Source organism: Hippopotamus amphibius, chromosome 10 (genome assembly GCF_030028045.1).
Source record: "Hippopotamus amphibius kiboko isolate mHipAmp2 chromosome 10, mHipAmp2.hap2, whole genome shotgun sequence".
In the NCBI taxonomy this organism is placed as follows: domain Eukaryota; kingdom Metazoa; phylum Chordata; class Mammalia; order Artiodactyla; family Hippopotamidae; genus Hippopotamus; species Hippopotamus amphibius.
The window spans coordinates 20,952,189-20,965,098 of record NC_080195.1 but is presented as its reverse complement, the minus strand read 5'-3'; the positions used below and the strand labels follow the sequence as shown (position 1 = coordinate 20,965,098).

The 12,910-nt window shown below is 39.5% G+C and overlaps 1 protein-coding gene across 3 annotated transcripts in view; it reads left to right on the top strand.

Moving 5' to 3' along the window:
• Nucleotides 1-11,391, top strand: part of TRMT9B (tRNA methyltransferase 9B (putative)) — a 55,034-nt gene extending 43,643 nt beyond the window's left edge. Inside the window, exons 4-6 of one of the 3 annotated variants that reach the window (XM_057697183.1) lie at nt 1,073-1,246; nt 7,132-8,195; nt 10,583-11,391. In XM_057697183.1, the coding sequence (XP_057553166.1) occupies nt 1,073-1,246; nt 7,132-8,165 (1,208 nt within the window). In that variant the 3' untranslated portion in view covers nt 8,166-8,195; nt 10,583-11,391. Of the gene's footprint in view, nt 1-1,072; nt 1,247-7,131; nt 8,196-9,203; nt 9,456-10,582 lie in introns of those variants that run through there. The other 2 variants (XM_057697182.1, XM_057697184.1) reach the window with 2 other exon arrangements.
• The last annotated feature ends 1,519 nt before the right edge of the window (nt 11,392-12,910 follow it).

The window sequence follows — 12,910 nt, the reverse complement described above, 5'->3', positions numbered from 1 at the left end:
GTCAGAGTTGTATTCTGAGTTAATAGAGATCATTTAAAATCTAGCACTGACAATAGACTGGATAAAAAGATGCTGCAATCTTTTTTTCATTCAAATCCAAATTTTAAATTTTTGAAAGATCTGTTTTATTGTGTAAGTTATTTTAATATACCCATTGAAAAGTTGTTGACAGTAAGCTGTTTTACATAGACAGCAAGTGATGAAGGTTTGGCAAGATAACACAAGAATAAATGCCCAGAACATGCAGACAAACATAATGAATTATGTATGTGAAGGTAACTTTTGTAAAGAGACTGGACCCTGTCATTAGGATACTAGGGGACTATTATTCTCTGCTGGAGGCCAGCTGATATTTCTTGGTTGTGCTATTGTGTTAAGAAAGCACCATGGACATGACCTCATTAAATATTCAATCAATAATATTTCTTTTCCCCATTTTCATTTCCTCTTATCTCCTATATAAAAATATGTATGTGCTCTCTGAAGGCTTTTAGTTTTGTTTTTGTGTGTACCTTCAATCCACGTTGTGTTCTGTCTTGGTTAGTTAATACAGGCAGACCTCATTTTATTGCATTTCCCAGAAACTGTATTGTGTTTTGTACCAACCGAATGCTTGTGGCAACCCTGCATTAAGCAAGTCTATTGGCGCTATTTTTCCAACAGCATTTGCTCACTTCGTGTCTCTGTGTCACATTTTGGTAATTCTCCCAGTATTTCAAACCAGCAAAAAACATTATGACTTGCTGAAGTTTCAGAGGATGGTTAATATTTTTTAGCAATACACTTTTAAAATTAAGGTTTATACATTGTTTTTGTAGATACAATGCTGCTGCATGCTGAACAGACTACAGTATAGTGTAAACATAACTTTTAAATGCACTGAGAAGCCAAAAAAGTCAAGTGACTCACTTTATTGCAACACTGGCCTTATTGCCATGGTCTGGAAAGGAACCTGTGATACCTCTGAGGTCTGCCTGTATCAAGTTATTTCTATTCAGTTATAAGACAAAGTAACTGACAATGTTCCACTTTCCATGAAGGACAGCATGTAACACACGTTTTTCTCTTATAGGCTGTGGGACTGGAAAGTATCTTAAAGTGAACAGCCAGGTACATATCCTGGGCTGTGACTACTGTGGGCCATTGGTAGAGATTGCCCGGAGTAGAGGATGTGAAGTCATGGTATGTGACAACCTTAACCTCCCCTTTAGGGATCAGGGCTTCGATGCCATCATCTCCATAGGAGGTAAGACAGCCCCGTCGCGTTCACTCTTCACCATGAGAATAACGTTACCTGGTCGAGGCCGCTCTCACAAGTCAACATCCCCATTCTTTGTAGAAAGATCTATGTAATTCATTTTATCTGATTTAAAAAAATATTTCAACTGAATTGTTTAACTAGTTTCAAATGTACTTATGGTGGTATATACGACTGTTTACATAGTTCAACCCTCAAACTATTGTTCTTTTTGAAGACTCATTCCAATTTCTTTCACTGATGAATAAGAAAGTATTAGAGAAACTGTACTCAGTGAAAATAGTACTTTGTTCTATTGAAATGAAGTCAGATTCTTCCTACATGAAGTAGATCTTTAGAAGTCATATTACCTTTTTTAGGCCACAGGTGTGCCCTTTATTAGCAGAATTCTGTAGGACTAATGCACTGAACGTCACTGGAAGGATGTCACCAACCTGCCACTCACTATACAAAAATTGCCAGGGAAGACGGCCCCAACCTGGTCCCAGACTGCATTGCTTTTACAGCACCACTCTGCTCTCTTACTGCCAGAGAATGTTTGTAAATCTAGGGACTACTTTCCTCATGTTCTCCCAACTAGTGAGCCCATAAGATACACGTGCCAAAAATGAAAAGAAACAGCAAAAATCCATGCTTGAAATATACACAGGTAAGGCTCATTTTACCCAATACATTTATTCCAGAAGCCTAGTATGTTGATCATATTTAAATATACTAGGGAATCATCTATTGAAGGGAATCTTATGGCAAATCCTTTTCCAAAACAAACGTCTTTTGCAAGGCAAACTATTTCCTCCAATACACTTTTAAAAATTAATGTATTTGAATATAACAAGCTTTTTCAAAGCAAGGTGAATCTATATAAAACTGACTGCTAGATAAACATTCAGAAGAAGACTGGTTGCTCTCCTCTGAAACAGACAAGAAATCGATGTATTCACCATTAGTTGGGGACTGTATCTTTGCATAGTGAGGGGATGTCGGCTTGGATGCTATAACCTTGGAACTAGTTAGGACTGACAGAAGATGGCTGTCACGGAAACCTGCTCTTTGACAGCCCTACTTCTTTGCATTTGAAACTGTTAAGTCCATTGAGTTGTAAGCATTAAGAGAAGGGATTCTTGTTGAAACAAGCAACACTATACAATGCCCTGAATCTTTAGTAGGAAGAAAGTTTTTGGTTTGGTCATGACACCTAAAGAACTAGAAATTTGAGAGAGGTCAGAGAAGTGTATTTTTTGCTCTTCTTTTGTTTACTTTAGTTATAGAGTCTATACAGCTGGCTACCTACAAACAGGCTGTGCTGCTGAACCACTGTTGCAGGCGTGGGGCTACTGAGCAGCTTTCCCACTTTTGGGAAATGCTCCCTGTGTACATGGTTAAGTCCTTCTTTTCTTTCCGTTTACGTCTCCTGCCCGCAGAGGAAATGGAGCACACCTGGGTGCCATCTTTCAATGAAAAATGCTTCCTTAGGTGGAGACCCAGCATGTGTTTTTATGAACTGTAACTACACCTTAATGTGGTGCGGTCATTTTCCAGTTAGATTTTACATTTAGAACTATATTATGAGACATTTCGATGAACTCTCTCTCCTATGTCCATACCTATGCTGGCATTTTTTGCTTAATGTGAAGAAATATATTTTTAAATATATAAATATTTTTCTGCGTATCGGCAATGAGAGGGTAAGCATCTTATCTATACACTCCTTACGTTTTACTGACAGATTACAAAAAGAAACACTCTGTCTACGTACTTTTAGAATAGTATGACAAACATGTAAAAAGAAATTTGGCGATATATTGAATAGTGGCAACCATCTGTTCACGCCAGTGGTCCTCAACTTGAGGTTACACTGCGTGTCCCCCACCCTCAGGGGACATCTGTCAACCTTTGGAGGCATTTTTGATTGTCAAAACTAAGTGTGTGTGTGTGCAACTGTCATCTACTTGGTTCCCCCCCTCAAAAAAGAATCATCTAGCTTGTTTAAAAATGCCAATAGTGCTACAGTTGCAAAATTCTGTTTCATTCAATGCTTACAGTCAGAGGAGACAAACACACTTGAAAAATTAACATCATAAAATAATGTGCTGTTATTTAACAGTCATAGAATGTGTCCTATAACAGGTCTTTAAAGATGATCTTGTGTAACTTCTGATTCTGGAATCCAGTCGTTGAATTCAATCTACCCATTTGTTCAATTCAATACCCTATCCTACAGGATACATATACTGAGTGCTACTTTTGCCTTTAAATGGTGATTATGATTTGTAACCAACAGGGGATTATTTTATGCTTTAAAATGCAACACAGTTCGCTGACACTGGCAATTCGTATACAAATATCTTTAAGTCCCACTTAGGTTACATTTACCATGCTTCTTAGTGGAACAGATATGCATAGGTAGGTATGCTACATTTCAATGTAATGAAAAATTCATTTGTAAACTTTTTCTTTCTTGAAAACATTTGGCTTAAGAGTAACTTAGTATTACATATTCGATATAAATATAAAGTACAGTATGAGAGAGTTGGTGCTTTCTGGGTGAAATTATGGTATTAAAATCGATTATCCTACAACAAATGCTTACAACATTAAAAAAATATCAAGACGTGTTCCCTTAAAAACAAAATTTGTGAAGCCAAGAAGCCTGAAATGTTGAAGACCTATAAGTCTGCTAAAAAGAAATTACTGTACTAAAATAGTCCTGTTTTAATGCTGCTTTTTTCTTTAATGGCCAAAACATGAGAATACAGTCGGTTCTCGTTATTCACAGCGGTTGCGTTCTGTAATGTCCCATGAACACTGAATTAACAAACACTGAACCATTGCTCCCAGGGGAAATACAGGATTAGGTTCCTGTGAGCCTCTGTTCACAACATCTTTGTCAACTAATCAACATATAACCTTGTTTTGTGTGTGTTTCTGTTTAAAGACGACTTATTTAATTTTGAACTCATGCCAGCAGCACTGTAACAGCGGAAGGAAGCTCATCTAACTCACGTACTTTCTCTGTAAGACACATCGCAGCCTTATGTCTAAGATCCCTAGACAGCACTTCCACCCTGTGCTTTCTGTTTCTCTTAAATAGAGACATCACCAACAAAAACATAAAAATGCAAAACATGTGGCACTAAACAGACCATGAAAAGGACACTTGTTGACAGTCCTAGAGCTGAGACAGAACCCCTGGGGTCCTCCCTGGACCCCAGCTGGCAAAGTGTGCCTTTGCAGGCTCAACTTTTTGGCTCTTCTGTGTACGTCAAGGAATGACTACGAAAACGCTGAGAGTATTGAGTTCTGAAGTTCAAAAAAATTTGAGTAGGCGAATTTGCAGATACAGAATCCACAGATGACAAGGATCAACTGCATTTAGAAAACATGCCTACAGAAGTTCCAGAGTTAAGTGAGGTGCGAGTTATGGGAGATGTTAACGGCCAGGAGTAGCCACAGGTGTGAACGTTTGTACTGTCCTTAGTCTTACTCACTCCTGACTTCTCTGTCCCCTTTTAGCTCATTGACCATGACACTACTTCAAGAAGCGTACGCTTTCAAACTGACCATTATAAAGGGCCCTTTCTTTGGGGATGGGAACTGGGGAGAACAGCCTGACACCAAGTGAAGTAAAGTGATTGGTCGAAGGTCACAAGGCTGGTCACTGGTAGATCTAGGACAAAAGACACTGGTGTCCTGCCCTGCTGTTTAAATGCACTTGAACCTCATAGCTCTAGCTTCTTGCACTGCTGTGTGGTACAGTAAGGGAAACCAGGGTTTGTGCGCTGCTGACAGGAAAGCAAACCTGACTGGGAACAATACAAAGCGTGCCTGTTGTATAATCTTCCTTAGATGGCTCTATCTATATTATCATCTCATTTTGGACAATTACTATCTCTCTGTGCCAGGTAAACTAAAGAGATTTATTTGCCTAAAACCACTACCAACCTCTGGATTATGCGGAGGTTACAGGAGCTGTTGCACCCTCTCTGTTCCCTCACTACTCATATCTGAGCAGGAGTGTCCAGACTCTCCTTAGAGCTAATTTCCTACCTGAGATAAGTGATAGGCCTGAGTACGGAAAAATAATTTGATGTTTTCTCTTGACATGGTGTGATTAAACTCTAGGAGCTAACAGACTAGCGCTTTCTATATATTGTTTGACTTAGATATGCCTAATAACCCACCAAAGACTAGATACAGGCAGTCCCACTTGACTCTCACTTTAACTTTGCAAAGACTGCAAGTAAAATGATGACCTATAAGTTGCTTTTTCTTAAGTATACACAATTTTATATTATATTAACATTATTAAAAACTATAAGCAATCATTTGGACGGGAGCTTGGCTGGCTTATCTTTGCATTATCTAAACAGAAAACAATCTTTAACATTTACTCTACTTCTACTTGCTTTATTAACTTTACTAACACTGATTAGTGGTGTTGATCTTGTGGTGCTTTCGAAGTACGAGTCATTCATTAAAGCAATGAATTATTTCATAGAATTCTACTAGGGAACATTTGCCTAACTTAGGGCTCCCTTTCAAATTTTATTAATTCACACTGGTCTTCTTCTGGTTAACAAAATTCACAGGATTTTAGAATTGGAAAAGACTTAGAGATTACTTATTCTAGGTGTCTTGTTATAGACGAAGAAAATTAAAATCCATAGAAGTTAAATAACTGCCCAAGATTAGTTGTCTAATGAATACTGGTAGACCTCGTTTTACTGTGCCTCACAGATGCTGCTTTTTTTTTTTTTTTTTACAAATGGAAGGTTTGCGGCAACACTGCATTGAGCAAGTCTATCTGAGCCTTTTTGCCAACAGCATTTGCTCACTTTGTGTCTCTGTGTCACATTTTGGTAATTCTCACAATATTTTAAACTTTTTCATTATCATTATATTTGTGATGGTGATCTGTGATCAGTGATCTTTGATGTTACTATTGCAAAAAGATTACACCTTGCTGAAGGCTCAGATGATGGTTAGCATTTTTTAGCAATAAACTATTTCTTAATTAAGGTATGTACACTGTTTGTTTAGACATAATGCTATTGCGCACTTAATAGACTACAGTATAGTGTAAACATAACTTTTATATGCACTTGGAAACTAAAAATTCGTGTGACTTGCTTTACTGAGAGATTCGCTTTATTGTGGTGGTCTGGAACCGAACCCACAGCATCCCCGAGCTATGCCTGTATAGGAGCTGAAGCTAAAAATTACATCTCTCGTAAAACCAGGCCTGTGCTACTGCCTACCCTGCAGGAAATGAGTTTTACTACATGTCAAAATTGCACCATACTAAGTGAAGTCAGTCAGACAGAGAAAGACAAATATCATATGATATCGCTTATATGTGGAATTTTTTTAAAAAATGATACAAATGAACTTATTTACAAACAGAAACAGACTCACAGATTTAGACAAGGAACTTATGGTTACTGGGCACGGGGGACGGTGGGGCGGGGGAATAGTCAGGGAGTTTGGGATTGACACGTACACGCCGCTACGTTTAAGACAGATGAGCAATAAGGACCTATTATACAGCACAGGGAACTCTGCTCAATATTCTGTAATAACCTAGATGGGGAAAGAATTTGCCAAAGAATGGATACATGTATACATATAACTGAAACACTTTGCTATACACCTGAAACTAACACAACATTGCTGATCAACTACACTCCAAGGTAAAATTTAAGAAAACATACCATTCTTTACCATTCTTCAACCCAGAAAACAGTTGTAATATCATTCTAATAAAAATCTTTAGGGAAAAAAACTGCATCATTGTTATATGGAAAATACTAGTTTATAAATGTGTAAGTTTATGTGTGTATATGCACATTTAGATCTGGTTTCTTCTTTTTCAGTCATACATCATTTTTCTACGAAACAAAGAAGAATCAGAGCAATAAAAGAAATGGCCAGGGTCTTGGTTCCTGGGGGCCAGCTGATGATTTATGTCTGGGCCATGGAACAAAAGCACCGGCACTTCGAGAAGCAAGATGTGCTTGTTCCATGGAACAAAGCTTTGTGCTCCCAGCCCCTCTCAGACTCCAGCCAGCCGGGGAGAAAGAAGCAGGGTGGGCATCCAGAAAGGAGCCATCCCTACCACCCTCCCTGCTCTGCGTGCCGCTGCCCTGTTTGTTTTAAGGGGCGCTGTGACTCGAGGCGGTCCCACAGCATGGACTGTGATTCTGCCCTGGCTGGCACCTGCTGCGCAAATAGTTCCAAGGAAGGCGGGGAAGAAAATGGATTCTATAATACACTGGGGAGATCTTTTCGTTCCTGGTTTTCCTCTAGATCTTTAGATGAATCGACTCTGAGGAAGCAAATAGAAAAAATGAGGCCCTTGAAAAACACAGAGAGTTGGGCCAATAGCACGATATCCACCCAGCCTTCAAGACACTCAAGTTTCGACTTAGATCATCCAGAGCTATGTTCAACAGGAGAGCAAAATTCAGACGAGGACGTGTTTGTGGAGACGTCGCAGAGACACCTGGAGTGGCTGAGAGCAGCTGCCACACGCATACATCTAAACGGAGACCATCAAGGAGGCATGAGGAGAAATGGAGATGGGCATTTTCTGGGGAGCACTGATACCAAAGAGAATGGTGTGGATGCAGGTAACTTAGAAGAGGGTACCGCTTCTGCTAGTAAGACATGGAGGAGGATTTCTGCAGCTGATTCCCCAGATTCCAACCCAGGTGACTGCATTTCTGTCGAAGAACAACAGCCCGACGTTTTGGATTCCGGAGCCTTTATGCGATATTACCACGTGTTTCGAGAAGGCGAGCTCTACGGTCTGCTGAAGGAGAGCGTGTCCGAGCTCCACATTCTGAGCTCTGGGAACGATCATGGCAACTGGTGTATCATTGCAGAGAAGAAGGAAAGTTGTGATTGATGAGATCGTTTCAGACAACTCCTCCGAAAGGTGATCCCCAACCTTCTCACTGGGTTTGTGATATGGTTCCCTGAATTGGCATCCAATTTCATTATTTGGTCTGTATTTAATCCATTTATATTTTGGTCTGTAGAGACCATGAATTCACCATCTTTTTAGTCTACAGACAAGCACAGTGCTTGGCATCTAAAGCATTTGACAAAGAGTATTTGTGGTTAAATGTTCATATAATAGAGCTGAAGAAGCAACATAACATGAACTTCAGTACCGTTGAATGACTAACAATACATGTATACTGTTTTTCAGTATTATATAGTCATTTCAAAAGATTCCGCTTTTAACTATACCTCTTAAAAACATTGTTTGTATACAGTAAGGGGGTAATTCCCACTTCTCTGGTTATAATTTAGGTCTGTGTGCAAGATAATAGGTAAACTTGTACCATTGCACAGATGTGAGTTGAACCATGTGATAAATTATTTCATTGCCAAGGCCTTGCGTCTACTTAAAGTCTTCAGAAAGGTGAGAGACGGTAGAGGGAGACATGAAGTGTTCCAAGAACTTTTCTAAATGATAAGTGAACTTGCTTCAAGAAAAGTAGGTAATAAGGTTTTCGATATTACTCAGATGGCTTTTAAAGGCACTGTCAGCATGTAAAGAGTGCAGTATGTGGGCACTGGAAGTTGTTGCAAGATCCCAGGTGGTATTTTTCCAACCTTATTAGAAGCAGGAATATCCAGTTAAGGTAAGACCAAGATTGACTAATGAGTTTTCATCTGGAATGATGCTTTTCTTATGCATTGAAGGCACATTTAGAAAATGAGAATCTGGCTGAAGCAGTGTTTTATTTCAGCTCTCAAAACAAATAGATCATTAAGGTGCAAGATATTTGGACTTGGCAAAGGACTGACTTGGATTTTTAAAAATAATATCTAGGCACTGATCTTATCGAAAGAGACTACACTTTAATAGTTATATTAGGGATTCAGGCAGAATCAACTCCTATTAACTAAAGGTTCAACTTCTGCCCCTTTATAGACAAACGAATAGCTGGGCGTTGTCTGGTCACCACATCTGTCTACATTTAACCATGGGTCTGTTTAAATCTGTGTCGTAGATCCTGAGACATAGATATAATTAGGAGAAGCAGAGGTAAGTTGACCCAGGAATACAGTTCAGACAGTTCTTTAATGAGGAGAGGATAACATTTGACAAAAGCCTCTTTTCTGTATGCACCACTGTAAACCTGGAGGAAACCCGATTCTTGTTTTGTTTTCCACTGAAATTACTAAAATAGCATAAGATTTCATTAGTGTTGGGCTTCTTCTTCCCTACGGTAAATGTGCTCTAACTTAAAATAATGATGCTACTTTCAAAGACATGTAAAGGATTATTTTTAATGTGCATCTGAAAAGTACTGGTGTTTATTACTCTCTCTTGGCTTCAAAATAAGATTGCATCATCACCTTTTTGGTTGATGAGGTTGTCGGGTGGAAATGAGATATATGACTTGTATTGTTCTACGCACAGTTTGCATTAGAGGGACTATGAAAACAGACATAAAAGCGGAATATAAATTAAAATTTAATTTAATGTCTTCCATTTCTTAAATGAGGACCTTAAGCCATGCATGTAAGTGGGTTTTTCAGTGGAAAGAAATGTCAGAGACGTTCTTACATAAAGGCTTGATGACCTTTCTATTATGAATGGATTTTTCCTCTCCTTGAAGCCTATTGTCACATGTATCTTTAATCCCAGCCTTGCTGCTAGAAATGTGTTTCAAGTCAGGGCTTTCTGGTGGTAGCCCACCACTTACATGGAACTCAAGTTTTATTAGATGGTGCCAGAAAAGCTTTGAGCAAACCTTTATGCGCAACCTCTTACACACACACACACACACACACACACACACACACACCCCACTTTGTATTAAATGACTCTCTAGAATAGTTTTCGAGAGAGGAATATTTTCACATAATTTTGACAGGGCTGTGAATAAAAAAACACTAATAACAGCAATCTTTCACTCTTCATCTGTCGAGCACAAGAATTTTATTCACCCAGGACTATTTTGTATGCAAATATTTGACTGTGGTTGATAATCTCTCTTTGGTATATTCATGTGAAAGGCACTCTTAAATCTAACCTCTGCCTTTGAGAGAGAGGGGTGTGTGTGTGTGTGTGTGTGTGTGTGTGTACACACGTGTCATGGATGTTACGGGTGTGGCACATCCATACACTTCATATATACATGGTATACATGCCATTGAAGACCCAATCTAATGTAAATACCTTGAACATTTACAATTCTGCTCATCTTAGGACTGTCCTCAAAAGGAAATACAAATCATAAGCGAGTTTAAACATACACAGATTATATGTGAGTGTTTAATCAGCCTTAACTTGCTCCATTACAGATTTTACTGATCTCTCTGAAGTATGTACTTTGAAAACTTAGACTCCGTTATTAACACGGGGTCAAGGAGTGTCTCTCCTGTTCCTTCTCCTTTACTTGCTGGCATCACTGCAGCGTCCCACTATCTGAAGTGGCGGGGAGCATGTTGGAAGGTCCTTAAAAACCTCTGCTGTCTGACTGATGCCTCACTGGCCTACCTGAGGAATTCCATATGAACAGGCAAATGATTTGGAGGAAAGTGCATTAACATGGACCACGGATGCAAAATAACATTAGAGGGAGAACCAGGCAAGTGGCCCATTTAAATTATTATGTTTAAAATTGTCACTAAAGTGATTAAATGACACCAGCATGTCACAGTAACTAACACACCATCTAACACACATCGTGGATTATCAACTTGGGTTTGATAATCTCTCTTCTCACCACATGGCCCTATACACAGGTCGGTGTGTGACTCCTGTTTCTAGTTTGCCTTTCTGTGTCCTTCTAAATTCTAGATGTCAGGACTTCCTCTGTTGCGTAATTTTTTTTGGCAGCACCATGTGGCTTGCAGGACCTTAGTTTCCTCACCAGGGATAGAATCCGGGCCCATGGCAGTGAAAGCACTGACTGCTAACCACTGGACCACCAGGGAATTCCCCTCTGGGTTTTAACTGATCATCAGTTGAAATGGACAAAAACTGGCAGTAACCCAGAGAGAAAATAATCTAAATATAAATCAGCTAAGAATGTTAATGAACTTGTATATTCATGGCCACAAAAAGAGTAAGCCCTGGTGGATGTTTTAAATAAAAGTAAATGGGTTTGGAGGACAGAGGCTTTAACCTTGTAGCTGTTGATCTTGGTGGGGGAGGGTACTCGTTAAAAATGAGTTTTGAGCACTCAGTTTGGGAGGGAGGGGGAGATGGGGTATAACCACTGGCCAGGCAGCTGCAGTCTGGGAAGAACGAATTAGGGCAAGCCTGAGCATTTCTCTCCTATTGTGCAGGAAATATGAAATAATAATAGCACCAGCTAACTTTTAAAATATGCAACGTATTATTTTATCTGTAATTCTCACCATTGCTAAGTATACTTATCGTTCCCACTTTGCAGACTAGGAAAACTGAGTCAGAAAGAAATCAATTAAATTGCCCAGTGCCACATGCACGGTAAGAATCACACATCTAGTAAAGGGCAGGGCTGAGATTCAAACCCAGGCAGTCCGCCTCCCAGCCCGTGCTCTTACCCACAACACCATATACCCCCAGTCATGGTGCAAGGCAGGTTATGAGAGCCTTTCTAGGCAAGTGTGACTATCCCCTTTACAAATAAGCTTTAGTAAGCTTAAGCAAAGACTTCACGGACGGTAACTGGACAGGAATCCCTTACATATTTTTCACTATCATTTATATTAACTTTTTTCATTTGTAAGTCTCTTTCTATTTGATTTTAATTTAAAAAAAAAAGTCCGTGATCACCCTTCTACAACTCTTCAACCCTCTAAAAATTGGTACTACTGTTTTCCCATTTTATAGATGAGAAAATTGAGGGCTATTCAGATATTTTATTCCTTCCATCTATCTGTTCACTGAACGCTGCTATGTGCCAGATACGTAGGATAATAAAGCAAAGAATATCAGTGTGTCCAGTACACATAGAATTAACTGAGCTGAAAGTGCCAAACGAGCAGTTTTCATATTCTTTGTATACCTAGTACTGCAATATATTGTTTCATTTGAGAAAAGCAATTTACAAAAACCCTCTTAGAGACTCACAATGCATATTAGCATATTTAAGGCTTCCCCTAGGGACTCCCCTGGTGGTCCACTGGTAAAGAATCTGCTTTCCAATGCAGGGGACCTGGGTTCAGTCTCTGGTTGGGGAACTAAGATCCCACATGCTGTGGGGCAACTAAGCCCATGAGCCACAACTACTGAGCTCTCGTGCCTCAACTAGAGAGAGCCCCCCATGCTGCAAACTACTGAGCCCACACCCCCTGGAGCCTGTGCACCACAACTAGAGAGAGAAAACCCGCATTCCACAACTAGAGAGAAGCCCGAGTGCCGCAACTAAGATCCCATGCAGCATAGATAGATAGATAGATAGATAGATAGATAGATAGATAGATAGATAGATAGATAAGGCTTCCCCTAAAGTAAACTGGGATTTGATTTAACTGATCTTGCCCCGGCATGTTAATATCCTCTAGTACAAACATTCTGTGCAACACTTTTCAGAAAATAACTCATCCAATAGAATAAAATGCAAACTCCTTAGGATGGTCTGCCCACCCCTCCTCCCTAAATTCTCTCAAGTATTTTTCAGCCTCATCTCCTACAATTGC